Raw genomic sequence first — 17,374 nt, 5'->3', positions numbered from 1 at the left:
TCGCTGATAATGTTTAACGTCGGATGAACATTTTTTTACTCCGCTTATTCAAGAAAAAGTTCACCACGATGCAAAATTTAGCGCAGATGAGGAAAATTGGCGTTTTCAAACCCGGATTACCTTGGTAAGTTTTCGAAACCATTGGTAAGTTTTCTTCTGCTTATTGCCAGAGTAAAAAGGTGATCAGCATTTATTTAACAAGCTAAAAACATGTACTCGTAGTTTTAAACTATGAAGGGTTTTAATGAACAACATATACATTTTTGGCTGTTGTTTTCTGGATGAAGTTTAAAACGTGTCATATGTTAATCAATTCCTCATAGTGTCTTCACAGGACCCAGTTGCTAGCAAAGCTGAAGCTGCAGCGTCTCTTACTCTCTTAACTGGGTCGTTTCGAGACAAAAACATGAGTTTGGATCGAAATTTCTCCACGAACAAAGGCGATACAGAAGCTACGCGACATGCACTCTCCCTGACAAAGTAATCTTCGTCAGATAAACAAGGATTGATCTCGCAAATTGTACGCCCAATATCAAGCTGGGATTTGGTCAACTCAAAGAGCGTTAGAATTGCGGCGACTCGACAATTTGGGTTCTGATCTTTTGTTAGAAGGATCAGCAAGGCCATCTTCTCTGTCTGTATGTGCCTTCCAAAGTAAGTGGTAAAGATCTCGCGCGTAGATGAATCAACATTAATCAGCGTAGCGAAAACATGTAGTTTCGCAGCCAACTGGCAAAGTTTTGCCCAAATAGGAACTAGAATTGTATTTTGTTCGGTGCAAAATTTGACCAAATCTGAGGGCGTCAAATTCCCATCAGTTGATATCAGCTGGTTTCTGAGAATACTCCACAGCCAAATTCGATCTCTTTCTGATATTGGATCAATGTTTTGAGCGTAGTGCTTGAAAAAATGGGCAAAAAAGGTTTTCCACGATACGACTTTGTCATTTCCTATGTAGTTACTCCAGAAGTATCGCGGTGTTTGATCGTTTACTCTGTTTTCAATGCTGCAAATGCTTTTGATTCTCAAACTGTGTCGAATTTTGTTGGGAAATTCATTGTTGCTGAGAATAGTTTCAGCAATTACTCTTACATGTCGCTGTCTTGTGTTTGGGTCGGATAGATCAATGCACGTCTTTTTGTACTGTCCCACTATCAACTGCATTGGAAATTTCAGCGAATGTATGTCAGTCCCATTGGGTGTAGATTTCGCAAATATGACTGCTATCCCCATTTCGACTGCTAGACATAACTCTTCCTCAAATCGAATGTTTTCCAGCATATACTTTCCGTGCTGTAATTGCAAATAGTTTCTCGACTGAATGATTTTGTAACTGTTTTCAGTTCCACTGTCTACGGAAGTGTTTTTGTTGTTGTTTTCATCATTCGAAGGTATCTTACACATGGCTACTCGCAGGTACTCTGATTCCAAAAATTTTGCTATCTCGACTGCAAGATGAACATTGTCGGAGTTGAACGAAATTGCAACATCGTAAAGTCTACCGCCTCCTCGAATCGGGTCGCATGGTTCTAATTTGTCTTTGTGACGTGATTTTGTCCCATTTAAAATCTGTTCGGTTTTATAGATAACGCCGCCTCCCTTTTTATGGTAATGCTCCAACCCTGTTGTGCTGGACTGGCTGCTATAGTAACTAGAAGACATATTGGGAATTCTTGCGGATAACAGTCTTGGAGATTTTGTTAGGTCGAGGAAGCGAATGTCGTTACATGCAGTACAAGGTCTAACTCGGTCTTCTGAGGTTTTGATTTTTGGGGTTGCTATGGCTGGCAAAACAGTTGAGCGAGGGCGAGGTTTACCTGATTTCAGCATTTTGATCAGGTTTTAAAAATATTGTGTTTAGATCTGAATTAAAAAAATCTAAAGGCGAGGTTTTGGTCAGTAAAATTGAGAAATCATGGAAACAGCGGTGAAAACATCTGCCGTTTCGGTACACTAGGTTGATAGCATTTATACTTGACATGTAAAATTATCTAGTCTGGATTAATCCTTCTTTTCACATTTGGTTGGTTCGGTTGAAAACAAGCAGATGCCTTGAAGGCAGTAAATGCCAAGAATAGACAAAACACATCAGAAAATTTTTTGAATTAATTGGGAAATTGATTGCGTAAATATGAAAGCAAAAGCCGAGTCTCGGTTAAGTAGCTGCCTTCTGTCCTGCGATTTATCGCGTCTCTTCCTTTTTTGAATTTTGATTGATCACCATTGTTGAAAGTAGTGTGTATTCTGAAACGAAACAAGCCATTTAACAGTGGTTGAGAAAAAAGGTTCAAAATTTACATGTTTCAGCAGAGCCGGTGAAGGGGACAATATTTTGAAGGTCTCACCAAAAACAAAGAATTCCAATAGCTTCCATCTTTCCATTTTGGTCATAATTTGATTATCTGAAATAAATTTGAATCCCAGCATATTTATACTTGCGAAGCTAGTGTATTATTACGAACCTTCTTTTTTTCCAACCTAAGTCGCAAACATTGGTGCTGCAATTTTATGGTGCGGTACCCCAAAAATGGTGGGGCACCTTACAGCTTTTTGATAGCATGTGCTTTGACAATAAATTAACACATTTGGTGCATTTTTAATTCATCAAATGAACGGAAGAAAGCTATTTGTTTCAAACATAGCAATAATAAAAACTCGATTGCAGAAATTTTCTAACTCAATATATCTCGCAATTTTTTAAATGCATAAATTATGCATAATTTGGCTTAATGCTTTGCGATTTGTTTCATGCAAAGTTAGTGTGGATGCCTTCAGTTTGTTATATTCCAAATTATTAATTGCAAAATTGAGTCTATTTGTATTTGGTGCTTAATCGAATTGGCAATTTGTTAGCATATGTGGCTGCTTTATTCATGACTAGTGTTTATCGGTTGTTAAGCTCGAGTGGCTGATAGTGCGTGAGACTCAAGATCTCTTGATTGCAGAAGGTTGCAGATTCGAATCACACATATAGTCGAGTTTTTGTTAATTCGAGGCTTACTTCGAATTTTTTTTAATTATTAACTTGATAGAGCTAATTTGTGGTCGTGTTCTCGCAGTTGTTTGCGAAGCGCAGCTTCGCCTCTGTGTAATTCTTATTAGTTGAAAAATGGCTTTTTCATAGAAAATTCAAGAAGAATAAATACACAAGATAAATACAAAAGATGATAAAGACTGCTCATATCATGGTGAAGTCCTTAATGTTCCCATGCCCCTTTAAATTTTATGGTTTTTTAATTTAAAAAATGATGAAATTGAAAGTTGTAGTTTTTGTTATTTTGCTTACGCGTTACATCACGAAATAGATCGCGCGTTAGTTGTCCCAAATTGGCTGTTTTCAAACCCTCATAACGTCACGAAAATAAAATACAGATGGAGTTTTTACCCTTGTGATATGCAAGGGTACAACAATCGGGTACTTGGCTTTTTTCCTTTTTGTGTTGGTGTTTACATTAGGAGTTGCTTTCTATTATTTTAGCAGATTCGAAATTTTTTTGGTAGATTTTTGGCACTGAGGTCGTTCGGCTTTAATTCTGTCGCCTTATTTTTTCAATATTTAATTAGTTATTTCTATTAGTTATGTTTTTCTCAATAACGGTTGATCTTCAACAGAAATTTTTCTAAATCAAGCTCTTAAGCATTTCGCAGTGCAATTAAAATAATTTAACTTAAAGTTGTCAATTTCGGCCTTTCAGTTTGTTTATTATAAAGAATTTAAATTCAATCAATTATTTAGCGCATCCGGCATAGAGGTACATATGCTTGAGATGACTAAGGCTTGTAGTTCGGATTTTGCTTTTTGTTAACTAGAATTTTCTGCTTTTTCATGCAATCGCGTCCGTCTTTTTATTTTTTCGGCTTAGTTCCCGCTGCACGGACATTTTTTGAAGATTCAGCTTTCTTCAAATTTTTTGAAGGCCACTAGTGGAAGTAATTGAGCTATATTTTTTTAGCCAAAGTTTTTGCTTTATTTTTTGAAACAATTTAATATAAATTTTGCAACTTAATTGTTTTAAAAAAGTTTCGGAAGTTTTGCTTTGTCGGTAAATGAGCACGAGTTATTACGCATGCAATTTTTTTTAGCAACTACATATTTTTTCAACTTAGCACAACTTTTTTTAACTCAGCGGCTTTCGTCTCAGTTTCTGTCTGCCAGTTTGTTGTGCTATGTTTGTGTTGCATTCCAAAATTTGTGCTTTTTGGTTGTCGTCTTAAACTCTGTAGGTTTAGTTTCCGAATTGGGTCTTGTATTTTTTTTTTATATGAACCACTTGTGGCACTATAAGCAGTTTATTTTTCTGTTGATTTTCAGCTTATTGGCTGTCGGCTGCAATTTTGTCGACTTTTCTACCCAATTATTTGTTTCCTACGAATTTCCTGTTTTTGTTTTAAAGATCGATAAGACTCTGGCTCTATGTTTTCGAATGCTCAATATTAACGTCATAACTTTCCTAAAAAATTTAAATAATTTTGATCATGAAAAAAGCTTATTTCTTCATTTTTAAAATTTTTCTTGTTTCCTTTTCAATTTTTTCTCCGCTCGAAGTCTTCTTTGCTACTTCTTCAGCGTCATGCTGTTTCTATGTTATACTTGTTGTATCGCAAATGATGCGATGCCCAGCTTCACCACTGTGTTTAAAATTCATGCTCAGGACATCATTACCTCTCAGATGGTTGAAAAAATTCTCCAAAAATGGTTACTGAAAAAGTCGAAATTTGTGTTCAGAAAAAAAAACGGTCGCACTTTTTGTCACTTTTTTTTTAAAGTTTTTTAAAATCTGATACAATGTGCTGTGACTTCTGTTCACGATTAATTACGATAACAAAAAATCTTTCTCATTACAAACAACTGCTTGTAGTATAGTCAAAAGTTCACCGTTTTCAATCCAAGTCGCACAATTGATGTTCATTTTTTATGCAGTTTCTGAGTCTCTGTATTTAACACCACGTGTTTTTTGTTCCGCTTAATTCCCCTGCGATAGCATGGGTATTGCAATCGGGTACTCGAATGTTTTTTCCGTAAACAACTTTGTCCTCAGGACTCACTTCTGGACTCCATCACAAATCCTCTTTGCAAATCCTCTTTCTTCGTCCTCCTTGTCAATCCTACTCCTCTCGTTGCAAATATGAAGCATGGTTGAGTTTGTTATTTTGAATATCCGTTGCTTTTTATGTTGGTTGTGGTTTTTCCAGCTCGATTTGTTGAAATTTTATTGTTTGTCCTTTTTTCGGCTTAATAGGCTGGGGCTTATTTTATATCGGCTTAGTGGCCTAATATCGAGTGGTTTCAGGAGAAACCTAGTTTTTATATTCAACTCTGGATCGCACAAAATGCTGAAAATCTTGATAGAAATTAGAACTCAAGTTTTTCATGACAATAATTTTTTTCTTGGCTTTTTTGTTTTTTATTTTTTCGGCTTGATAAGTTTCCGCCTATATTATATCGGTTTAATGACCGCATATTGCGCCTTTCGATGGACGAAAAAAGTAGTTTGTGTTTCGAGGGCGAGGAAACTTTAACTTTTTAGTCTTATTTTTTTTGTTTTCTTTAGTCTTTGTTTTTTTTTTTCGGCTTAATAGGTTTCGGCCAATATTATATCGGCATAGTGGCCGCATATTGTTTCATTTAACGCGTGAATAAAGTTTGTTTGTGTGTGTGTGTGTGTTTGTGAATATAGATCTAGTTCGAAGTTTTCGATTTTTTTTTCGACTCAGCGGCTTTCGTGTTTATCGCAAGTGGTGCGAAGCTCATCTTCGCCTCTGTGTGAAAACTTATCAGTGCTGCCTGGTTTTTTGTTAGGGTATTTTTTAATTTTCTTTGATAGCAAACGAGGTGGCCCAGCAGTGGAATTGAGGTACGCATAAGCTGGAAGTTCGTTGGCTGAATCTGGTAATTGTCAATTTTGCCAGATTTTGCAGTCCTAAAACTTTGATGTTATAAAGTTGTCTGATTTCAAACATCCGGTGCAAAACTTACGACATAATTTTGTCAGAATCATTTTTTTGCTGTTAAAATTTCTTCTGCAATTGTTTTGATAGCATCTCTTGATATCTGAATTTTAAATGAAGTTTTGTTTGGAGTCAAGTTTTTGAATATATGCAATAAACTATAGCTATGTTTTAAACCAGTTTTTGATCATAATTTGTATCGTTCGGGCCACTCGAAGAGTTTGGGCGCTTCAATGAAACTCGTAGGAGATCATGTGTATTATTTAGGTTGAAGTATTTCTAGTTTTGATTCAAGTTCCAATAATATTTTCAAAATATCTCTTTGTCCAGAAAAAATTGAGGACAAGTATTGGCTTAGCAGACTCAAATTTTGCGGCTTCGATTTTTATTTGCTTTGATGAACAGAACTGGTTCATTATCTGCTTTTATGAACCACATACAGAAATTGTTTGTCAGTGCATGTCATTATTGAATCCAGTTTTTTAAGGTGCTTAGTTTGTGTTAAGGTTTAATTTGAAGCTTCTCCGCTCTTGGTTGGTAGCGGGAATCCCGGTCTGGCCTTCGCCCATTTTTATCAAATCGGATTATAGACTTTTTCGGTTAAATAACTTGTTTAACAGAATCACTTGTATCTTGGTTCATAGTGAATTCAAAAAAGTATGTCCGGCACTTAGCCTGGAGGTAAAGAATTTGCCTGGGACGGTAAACGTGGTGGGTTCAGATCTGGCTAGGAACCGTTTATTTTTAAACTTCAGACCATTTATACTCGAGGGAAAGGACCAACATACGAGCTGTACAGCTCATCACGGCGAACCGCTGTTGTGCCCCTGCTTAAGAAATACATGCAAAATTTGTTTGTTAGTTTTCTGGGCTGGGTAATGTTTCACCCTCAAGCAACGAGCACGGATCATGTTGGACCTCGAACATCCGACCTTTCGATTGAGAGGCCGACCTTTCGATTGAGAGGCGGAGACGTAACCACTTCAACACCGCTCCCCCCTGGAAATATTCCTTTCCAAAAAAGTCGGTCTATTGTTTGTCTGCTTTTGTTTTGTCGGTTTAATTGCCACATAGTAGAATTCACTTTTTTTTGTACACAATTTCAATGTAGTTGCTTATAGATAGTGTTATGAATTACTCCTGCAATTTTTAATTTTTCTAGCATTGATTTCGTATTTTTTTGCTGTTTTAGTTTTTTTTCGCTTAAAAACTATATTCGGCTTGAATGATTGCAGCTTTTTGTCGACTCAGTGGCCTAATTTGGGATCATTTTAAGGAAAGCATAAGTTTTATACCTCATTCTGAATCGCACAAAATGCTAAAACTTTTAGAATACGGTTCTACGGGAAATTATTCAAGTTTCGTCGGCTCAGCTGAAGCTTGTTAGTTTTTTTGAATTTTCAGTAGTTGCCATCAATTGTGTTTCTGGACGTGTTTTCCGCACAGAGAACATGATTCCAGACAACGTTCTGACTTTTTTAAGTTGTGGTTTTTGAAGTTTTAATTTCACTTTCTTGGACTTAGTGGCTTTCTTTTCCTGTCTGCTAGCTTGCACTGATTTTTTGTTGTATGGCAAATTGTATACCTCGAATGGTTTAACTGGCTTTCGTATGATAGGCATAGTCGCCTTGTAAATTTTCGTTTGAAGTGTGGAAATTAATCAGATTGAGCTATGCTTCTAGGTTTCAATATAAGTTCAAAATTTTCTAAATATTTTCTGGCTTAATGGGCGTCCAACTATGTATTTTCGGCTCGCTCAATGCTTTGTTTACCTTTGTTTCAAAGATATTTTATCGTCATTATTTGTGTTTTGGTTGCTTCAATATAATTTTTCAGTTCAGGCAAACATTGAGGTATTTCGGTTGAGCTATTTTTTCATCATTTTCAAAGCATTTTTTTTTCTTCGACTTGATATCTTTCTTATTTCGCCTTTGTTAGCCTATGTCTGCGATATATCGCAAAGAGTGCGTCGCTTCCAATTAAATTGTCCAAAAGGCAATAAAACGAAAAGAGGTAAGGTTTGGTTTTAATTTATATTGAGGTCCAGAAGTGCTTGTGTGTTTCGAACCAAGCAAGTCTGACTGTTGTCCTATTGAAAGTTCCCAATGCTGTTTTAATTACGTATGAGCGTGTGATGCCATCAGCACCGCTAAAAATGTGCTCGTCATATCTTTTTGAAAAATTAAAAAGAAAGCTAGACATTTGTTTGGAATTTTTTATTAAGCAAGGATAGCTTTGGTCGGAATATTCTGTGCTACTGATGCTCTTGTTATACATCGGAAGATCAAGCTAAGCCGATCTTCTTCTTTGATCTTCATCTACTTTTCTTAAAAAAAAATAGCTGTTTTTCACTTGAGCGTAGATTTTGAGCATATTGTGATTGACTATGATATCTCAGTGAGGCATTGAAGTCTGACGTAGTCTTTGGGTCGACGAAATCAATGAGATACTTTTAAAGCACTCCTCAATTTTGAAACATTGAGCTCATTTAGAGCTATAGTGACAGGGAAAGTAATTTAAAATGTATTCACCGAGAATCGTGAGGGAAGTTTGGCTGTGTAGACATATTCCTCCCTGCTGTGGGGGAATCTGCGGTAGCTGGACTGACTGGTCCACTTGTCTGAGAGCACCTTTGGCGCCTCTTTGTAGAACCACTTCACTCCTGGTCCTCTCCCCGACCGGGAATTACTTTGAGACTGGGTCCTGTTGACTCCTCTCTCCTTCTGAAGTCTCTGCATCTCATCGTAAAACTAAACGAATTAACCTAGTTTATCTCAAATTATGGAAATACCATTTTCGTTCAACGAATCGGTTACCAATTAATTTGATGTTGGCATTCAAATCAGAATGCCGAGAAACCCTCTTGAGATTAGGTTGAAACTATTCTCGGTTGTTGAGTTTTTTCGCTAATTTCAACAAAAAAATAGGCACCAAACTGGAAAATTAGGGAAAGTCGAGTATGATTTTGCAGTTGAAAAGACGTAAAGAGTCATGCGGCGAAATATTACATGATGTGCATTCATGTTCAATAATTATGTCATCGCTATTAAGGTAGCTATTGAGAAGTGGCGATTAACCAGGGCGAGGCAATGCAAGCATGCACTTAACCTCACGCGTGAGAGTTTTTTCAATTCCTTTTTCCATTCCTCATGGGGTTTTTTCCCTGAGGAGTTTTTTCAATTCCTCAGGGATTCGACCCCCTGCCGATCCAAAGAGTCCCCCCTTAGTACTATTTTGACATATCCGTTTTTGGTGACAGGCACTAAAATTTTTCTAAAGGCGCCTTTGGTGCAAATATATTAATTTATAAGGGGGAGCACGCGCCGAAGAAACCCAAGTTTTTGGTTAAAATTTTCCAAAAATTGCCTAAAAACGCCTTTTCTGGCTTGTTTTTTTTTCAAAATGTTGCCTGCAGCGCAGGAAATTTGGCCAAAATAGGGTCTTTTTAGTGCTTTGGGAGAGCTCGGAAAATCAATTTGATCGACCTAAAAAAAAGGTCGACAAAGTTTTCGAAATTTTCCGCCCCTGTGTAAAATCATTTTGAAGTTAAGATTTTTGACATTGCTTTCTATTTGGCCTGAACTATATTTCGAATTTTATGCATGACGAATAATTTTAGGGCTACGGAACCGAATTTCAAACTGAGGAGCACTTAACAAGTGTCTTGTAATCGGGAACTAGACTTTTTATTCCCTTAAACAACTGTTGTTTCAAAATCTTTATTTACAACTTCGAGGTTTCTTCGCACTTGGCCTAGAGGTAACGCCTTTGCACCCTAAATTCCGGGGTTCGAATCCTGGCCTGACTTTGTTTTTTTCAGTATGTATACAAATGAAAACTTTTTTCTGGTAAAGATTGATTTGTCGGGCTTTCGTCTATCTGCTCAAGTTTTAACGGCTTGGCTGCCTCATACGAATTTTTCTTGTGCTGTAAGTAAGTATCATTGTATTTGCAAGTGTTGTTCATTTTAGTTTTGGGGGGACTTGAAACGTTTTAAAGTTTTATAAAATCTTTTCATTTCGGCTCCATTGGTGTCTGCTCAAAGATTGTCGGCTTTGTTTGCGCTTCGTATTTTTTTTGTTAATTAACCGTGCGATAAGAAATGGTATTGTAATCGGGTACTAAACTTTTTCCCCTGTAAATAACCTTGTTCACAGAATGGTCATAAATATAACTGGTAAATTTAATTTCAGTTCATAATAAATTAAAGTTTTTTTTGCGTCTCAGGCAAACTTTCTCTGGAGGTAACGAATACGCATGGGACGGCAAAGGTCCTGGATTTAAATCTGACGGGATCTTTTTTCTCAAATGTTAAATATTCCAAGAAATTCAACATTTGAGAGAAGAAATGTTGAATATTCAAAGTTGACCTGTTCAAAGAAATTGTCGGCTTAATTTTTTTTCCTATGTTTTGCCGGAATATTTGGCCTATCGTAGAATTGTTCATGTTGCTGTACAAATTTTACTTTTTACTTGCTTTCAGTGTTTGGGTTTTTTGCTGTTTGTAATTTTACTAGCCATGACCTCGTATCTATATTTTTTATTTTTCTTATCGCTCTAAAACTTCATTCTCCCCATATGATTTCGAATTGTTTTATCAACTTAGTGTCCTTTTTTGGTTCGTTTCGTTGAAACGTAATTTTTATGCTCTCTTCTAGATCGCACAAGATGCTAAAAATCTAAATAGAAATTATAGATTTTCATAGCAACAAGTTTTTTCGTTTTTTTTCCCGCTTTTTTCCGCTTGATAGGTTTTGGCTTATATTAAATCGGCTTAATTCCCTCATATTGCGCATTTTGATTAGAAAAAAGTTTGTGTGTTTTGAGCGCCAGGGGGACTTGATAGTTTTTTTAGACTTGAATTTTTTCGTCTTGTTTTTTTAATTTTTTTTTCGGCCTAATAGATTTCGGTATTTTTTATATCAGCTAAGTGGCCTCATTTTGCTTCATATGACGAGCAATTACAGTTTTTCGGCTGAGGTTTTGAGGATGAGGGCGACTTTTTTTACTTTTTAAAAGTCTTACGTCTTGTTGATTTTTTTTCAGCTTAAAGGGTTTCTGCTAAGGTGTTTTCGGCTTTGTTACCGCTTGGTAAATTTCTTTACAATGCTGCATTCATTTTCTTTTGTTTTGACGCTTTTATCAAAAATAGTCATATTCGTTTTGATAATCTAGTTTTTTCGACATTTTCAATTTTTCCGACTTAGCGGCTCTCTTGTTTTGTATCGCAAGTGGTTTCGAAGCTCTGAGTTTAATTTTAAAGTGTCTGGCTTGGCATGTTTGCCTCGACGTCCCGTTTGATAGAAAGAGGGTTTATGAAAATTTCCGGGATTGGATTTTTTAAGACGCTTTGGATATTTTTTCTCTGATTTTCAAAAATGATATCCTTGCCTATTCCACTGTGTGCCATCATACTCCCCTATTGTTTTTTTACATTACCCTCTGTCTACAGCCTTTAAAAAATGGGAGAATATTTGACCTTTGTTTTTTATTTTATTTTTTTCGTTTTTCTTAAAAACTACCCTCCCAAGCTGAAATAGTGTGTTCAATGGAGAAAATTGGTAGTGGGAAGCTCCCCTGCATTAACGGCCACGGAAATTTTTCTGGCACAATTTTTGATTTTTTAACCGTTTTTTTTACTGAGATTCTTTACTTCAGCGACTACGCCTGATTTTTTACACAAAGTTATGGCCCTGAGTTTTTTGATTTTTGATCGTTTTTTGAAAACTTTTTGAATTTTCTAAGAGAATACCCTTTCAAATCTGAAAAGGAAAGTTCAATCGAAAGAACCAGTTGCGCGAATTATTTTCTGCATAAACTTTTAAATTTTTTGTATGAGAATAATTATGTCTTTGGGAAAACTCCAATATCAAAAACTTCGGTCTTTGAAATTCCAGCTTCAACGGGTCTCCAGCTTTAGCGGGTCCAGCTTTAGCGGGTCTGTACTTGTTTTTTCATCGAGACATACAAAAGTTTTGGTTCAACTAGTTTTTAACATTTGTCATTTTTTTTCGTATCTTTGTGTTGCATCGGTAGTGATGCGAAGCTCCGCTTGGCCTCTGTGTTAAAATGCTTGTAACTTTCAGAGTGCGCAAATCGAGTAATAATAGCAAAATCATTATACACCAATGGACGGCAACAAGCTCAGTTTAGGTCGCCATACAATTTGAACAGATAATGAGTCGAAAGAACTGTATTGCCATATCTGTTTATATTAAATTGTATGGCCACCCAAATGAAATGGAGCTTGTTGCAATCCATTGGTGGATAAAGGTTTTGCTTTTGTTACGTTGTCAAGCAGGGTTGGCCTGGTTTTGGAATCTTGATACAGTTTGATTGTAATTGCTAAAATTGTCCATGAGTCAGAATTCCTGAAAATCGATTTTGGTTTGAACTCAAAAATCCTATGTAATCCGGGGACATATAATTAAGCACAAGCTTTTGAATCTTTTTTTTTTGTTTGCAAATGATTTGTGTATTTGGGACTTCAGAGACAAACGAGCTTAAGTTGATTTAGGTGATTCCACATTGTGGTGTTGGAATCCCAATGTTGCTCTAGATCTCAGGCCAAGCTGGTTTGGACGACCAATTTATAGTTTTATTCATCGCTTTTTAACATTCTTATCGCTTTGCTGGGGTATTCATCAGAGGTTCATGAGTTTGGCCCATACTGACCTTGTTTATGTTGGCTGCGTAAGTGTTTTTGTCTTGATGCTGTTGGTTTCTTCTAGCTTCCCAGTGTGCATATGACATCCCCACTCCGACAGCGTTCACTGGAGCAGTTTGAGCAGCCGAACCAGACATGCTATCTGTCGAATTACCGATACTAGTTACTAGGACGATTCAATGGTACTAATTACTAGGACGATAGCAATCAGTCTTGTTTTTTTTTTACAAAGAAGACCGAGAATTAACCAAATAACCACGAGTTATAAATGTTTTTGGCGTGGTTTTGGTGTTGTTATTATTGGTCCTCAAAAATTTTATGGGGGAATTAATTGGTCTCGATTTTTTAATAAGAAGGCCGAAAATAAATCAAATCACTACGTATTTATTATGTTATTTTGGTTTGGTTCTTATTTGAAAACAACTACTGAATGTTTTGAAAGTGAGCTCTGTTAATTTATGATTACTATCATCCAAGTCGAATATGCAGTGTATGTTTTTTATGATTTAACGACTTATCATTCATTTCAGATAGAATGAACTGTTATACCATGGTACGCTCTGTTCAACTTGTCTGCTGATTAAACCATTAAACTGTGCTAGAGTTGAGAGTGGTGTAAAGAAATGGCCTCTTTCATGACTGATGACTATGTCGAATACGACTTCAGCGATGATGATCTTGTCAACAGGTATTTTTGAAACCCCATTGACAAGTTCATAGGGGCAAATTAAATCGGAGACAATTTTAAATGATGGTGTTTCTCGAGTGTGAATAAACCAACCGAAGTCTTTCTCTAAAATCTTTGAAGGCCTTGATCACTTTTCAAGCATATACTTTGACTACAGATATCTCTTGGTTGTGGTTACCAGTTTTTTTATGAGTTGATCGTTTTCTGTCAATTTAAGCGCTCTTCATTTATGGCTGTAATATTTAGTGCAATTTCACGTTGTTTAATTTTGTTTTCCATGTTTTTCAAGCTCATCATCCCGGAAAAGTGAGAATATGTTGAATTCTATTTGAAACGGTAGATTTAAATTCAGCAGTTGCTAGGATTAAACGCATTGCTTAAGAATAGAATGTTGAGCCGGTTAATTGATTATTGATCAAACAAGTAATAATTGAAGTGAAATGCTATTTTTTACGCAAAATTAAGTCACGTTCTTGACTTATCTCCAGCGCAATTAGGACTCATGTATTTTACAGAGAAGCAGAGCTTCGCATCACAATGTAAGCGTAGCATTGCAAGCTAGCGAATAGAAAATGAGACAGAAATATTGAAATAAAAAAATTCATTTTCAGAAGAACAGTCAAGAATTACAACGGCCAGCGTAAATTAAGCTTGTTAATTACACTTGCAACAAGCAAGGGCTTTGAAATAGGCCATTAGGTTTTTCCCGTTAATAACTTTGTTTACAGGGCATATCTACTGGATCCTAGACCCATTCATTTAGTGGGCTTTTCTGTTGCAGCAGATAGGTTTTGAGCATGTTAGGCCAAATCGAAATTTGCTATCCATGTTATTTGTAATTTTACTACCTAGATTTGTGAAAATTTATTTTTTCATTTGTTTTTATTCGGCTTATAGGTTTCGGCTTACTTTGTACCAACTTAGCGGCCTCTTATTGCGTCGTTTGATGACCGAAAAACGTTTTTGCGTGACTGTGGGTTCTGAGCAGAAGTGCACTTCAAATTTTTTGATTACCTAAGAGTTTTGATTTTTTCTTTGACTTGGAGGGTTTCTGCTCAGGTTTGTGTTCCGATTATTGAAAATGGGGAGGAACTTTGTATTTGGGTGTGTTTTATTTTTTCCCACTCAAAATACGCTACCACAATCAATCATCAGAGGGAGTTGAATGGTATATCACATTAAATCCCTTTCAGTCTTGATTCGAACGATGAAGTTTTTCGCTACGTTGTCCAGCTTCTATGATGATTGTATGCATAGATTGTCAGCGACACGAGTTTTAATATCACGACAATCAATATAGAGCCATGTTTACTATGAACTGCAAAGTAGAGTTGAACAAAGTACTGCATGTAACGAAAAAGCCAAGAAAAATAGAGTAAAACTGTGGAGATGGAGCGACAAAAATTCTCCCAGTTTCGAGAAAATTTCTGGTTGACAATTTCTGAAGTTCAATTTCGAGTGAAAAAGGCGATCGAGTAACGTTCGCCTTATGGAAGTTGACTACTTTTTAAGTAATTTTTGGCTCATAAAACATGAATTTTATCAAGTAATTTAGTTTCGGATGTTTCTGTCAGCGCTTTTTTGACAAAAAAGGTTTTCAAAAAAATAAACTTATTGTACAAAAAAAATGAAAAAAAAAATACATTTTTTGTTTCATTTTTATTTGGTATTCCATTTTTGAAAACAATTTTTGTCGATCATGCCTGATTCAATAATTTCCTACGCGATCGTATAGTTTTTGAATCACATCACCCACTAAAAACGACACTAATTTGAAGAATCTAAAAAAAAATGTTTTTTTTTTCTATATTTTTATGAATATGGTCGGAACATTCTGTGCTACTTGTACAGCAACCGGCTATCCTTGTTTTTGTGGAAATTGTATCGTGTAGTAGAGACGTGAAAATCACATTAGTGCAAAATTTTAGGAAAGCGTTGTTTGTTTAGCTCTGATGAAGATAGCGCACTTCCGCTTGAGAAGTGGCTGAGGTCTAAACTGCACGAGAGCAGCAGCTTAGAAGCAGATTCAAACAGCAGAGATTCTGTGAAAGACATGATCCAAAAAGAACATGAGAAATCTATTCTGACTGGGAAAGAGGCGAAGAAACTAGAAGAGAGAGACTTCGAGCAGTACATGGAAGACGCTTTAGACGAGTTTGACGACTTAGACCAAGTGCAAAACTCAGACTCTAATACTCAGAAAATAGACATCAAAAATAAAAGCAGTCACACGAAACATGTAAAATTTGCAGAAAACATTGATGTCAATCAGAACACGTCTTCGACAGATGGTCAGCGAACAGAAGAGGTCACTGACCCGGAAATAGAAGAGGAATCTTCCGAAGGTCATGACCCTTTCTACGACCCAGAAGCGGACGACGAAGATGAACGATGGGTTCAGAACGAAAGAGTGAAACACTTGAAAACTGATTATTCAAATCAAAGTGATAAAAAAGAGAGTGATGGTGGAAGCAGGTCACGTCGCAGAAATCGCACAGCGTTTAGCGATGCTATCCTAAGTTGTCCAGCTTGTATGACGATTGTATGCATAGATTGTCAGCGACATGAGTTTTACGCCAACCAATATAGAGCCATGTTTACTATGAACTGCAAAGTAGAGTTGAACGAAGTTCTGCATGTAACAGAAAAAGCGAAGAAAAAGAGGAGTAAAAAACGTGGAGGTGGAAAATTTAAGACAGATGAAGAGGCTTGTACGAATAGTAATATTTTAGCGGAGGGTATGAAGTGTATGAAGAAAGAGGTGGTGAATGAAGATTCGAGAGAGTTGATCAAACTTGAGCAGGATCAATTCCACCCGGTCAAATGTGAAGTTTGCACGACAGAAATAGCGGTGTACGATAGAGAGGAAATATTCCACTTCTTCAACATTATTGCCTCACTCTCCTGAAAAATGATCAGAAGTTTAGTGATGACTTTCATCACACAGATCAACAGATATTTATCAGAGTTTGTGTGGAGCGATGGGTCTTGAGAGTCTCTTTTGACCCAAAAATATTATGGATTTACTGTTAGCACACCAAGAAAGTAGTAGCCGCCGTCACTGCTGAAAAATTGCTGTTCTGAAGTACTGTTTTATGTCGAGGTTCATACAAAAAGTGTCTCAGTAATTAAAGAAAATTAGTTGTAATTTTTTTTTAGTTCAAGTCTATTTGACCAATTACTACTCTCTTTTCTAGTCGACATCTAGGCTAATATTTTTTGGCCGTGGATTAATTCGTGATTGAAAATTTTACAGTTGAAATTCTCAATATTTAGCATTGCGAGAGCAAGTGTCTTGTAATCCGGAATTATTCCTTTTTCGCTGTAGACAGTTTTGTTCCGGATTCGTTATTATCGTTTCAAATTTTAATAGCTCATTCTTCGTTTTTTTTCCACTGTCAATTATATTATCCAGTATAGCGTGCAAATTAGACTTGATAGTTCATATTACGTACAAACTAACTTTTTGAACGAAAATCTTGAAAAAAACAGCTGGGTTTTTATTTAGGAATCATCGTTTTTGATTCATTTTTGACGACTTAATTTCCTTTTTATTTTTTTGATTTGAAAATATTATATTTTTCCATAGCGTGGAATTTTAAGCTCATGATAGCACGCTCATAAATCTGTCTTTCTTACTTTTAAAGAATGGATGAAATGCTGTTTTTTTTTCAGTTAAATTTTGACTAGAAACAGGTAGAAAAATATCACAAGACTTTAAGAAAAATAAATATCTTATGGAATCATTTTTTTTGACGTTTCTAGCATTGAAGCAGTTTTTATAAACTTTTTTTGCTCAAATTTGGCATGTTTTTTTTGCCTCGTAAGTATTTCGAAACTCCGTTCGCCTCTGTTCAATTTCAAACAAGGAACCCTACTTGCTACGAATGTAACGCACAAGTTCTCTGTCAGTTCATTTTTTGTCAAAATGGGTCTTTTTTGTGTTCTGAGAGAGCTCGGAAATAAATTCCTTTTTAAAATTCACGCGCTTATCATTAGTTCTCGCTTAATGCAATTTTAGCGCTTGGAATTTTGGTTAGTTTTAAGTGCATATCAAATTGATTTGCTAA

General features: G+C 36.0%; 2 protein-coding genes across 3 annotated transcripts; one reads left to right on the top strand and one right to left on the bottom strand.

The window, feature by feature from the left end:
• Positions 1 to 309: 309 nt before the first annotated feature.
• LOC134839623 (uncharacterized) lies at positions 310 to 13,085 on the bottom strand. 2 transcript variants are annotated; one of them, XM_063855235.1, is made up of 3 exons: positions 12,625 to 13,066; positions 8,481 to 8,699; positions 310 to 2,244 (listed from the first exon to the last, which is right to left on the bottom strand). In XM_063855235.1, exon 3 carries the CDS (start codon positions 1,828 to 1,830, stop codon positions 310 to 312), a length of 1,521 nt encoding a protein of 506 aa, XP_063711305.1. In that variant the 5' UTR covers positions 1,831 to 2,244; positions 8,481 to 8,699; positions 12,625 to 13,066. The 2 variants fall into 2 exon arrangements, with proteins under 2 accessions (XP_063711305.1, XP_063711306.1); XM_063855236.1 differs by having other exon boundaries at positions 2,089 to 2,244; positions 12,625 to 13,085.
• Positions 13,086 to 13,130: 45 nt separating this feature from the next.
• On the top strand, positions 13,131 to 16,473 carry LOC134839624 (E2F-associated phosphoprotein-like). The gene is made up of 2 exons (XM_063855237.1): positions 13,131 to 13,304; positions 15,252 to 16,473. The coding sequence occupies exons 1-2, from the start codon at positions 13,240 to 13,242 to the stop codon at positions 16,210 to 16,212; spliced, it is 1,026 nt and encodes a 341-aa protein (XP_063711307.1). The 5' UTR covers positions 13,131 to 13,239; the 3' UTR covers positions 16,213 to 16,473.
• Positions 16,474 to 17,374: the final 901 nt, after the last annotated feature.

The sequence above is a fragment of the Symsagittifera roscoffensis genome, chromosome 2 (assembly GCF_963678635.1).
Source record: "Symsagittifera roscoffensis chromosome 2, txSymRosc1.1, whole genome shotgun sequence".
Taxonomy (NCBI): domain Eukaryota; kingdom Metazoa; phylum Xenacoelomorpha; order Acoela; family Convolutidae; genus Symsagittifera; species Symsagittifera roscoffensis.
This window is presented reverse-complemented; position numbering and strand designations above follow the sequence as displayed.

Coding starts and splice junctions, on each gene's coding strand:
- LOC134839624 (XM_063855237.1), top strand. CDS start 13,240: ATGGCCTCTTTCATGACTGATGACTATGTCGAATACGACTTCAGCGAT. Junction 13,305..15,251: donor GATGATGATCTTGTCAACAG/GTATTTTTGAAA, acceptor TTGTTTGTTTAG/CTCTGATGAAGATAGCGCAC.
- LOC134839623 (XM_063855235.1), bottom strand. CDS start 1,830: ATGCTGAAATCAGGTAAACCTCGCCCTCGCTCAACTGTTTTGCCAGCC.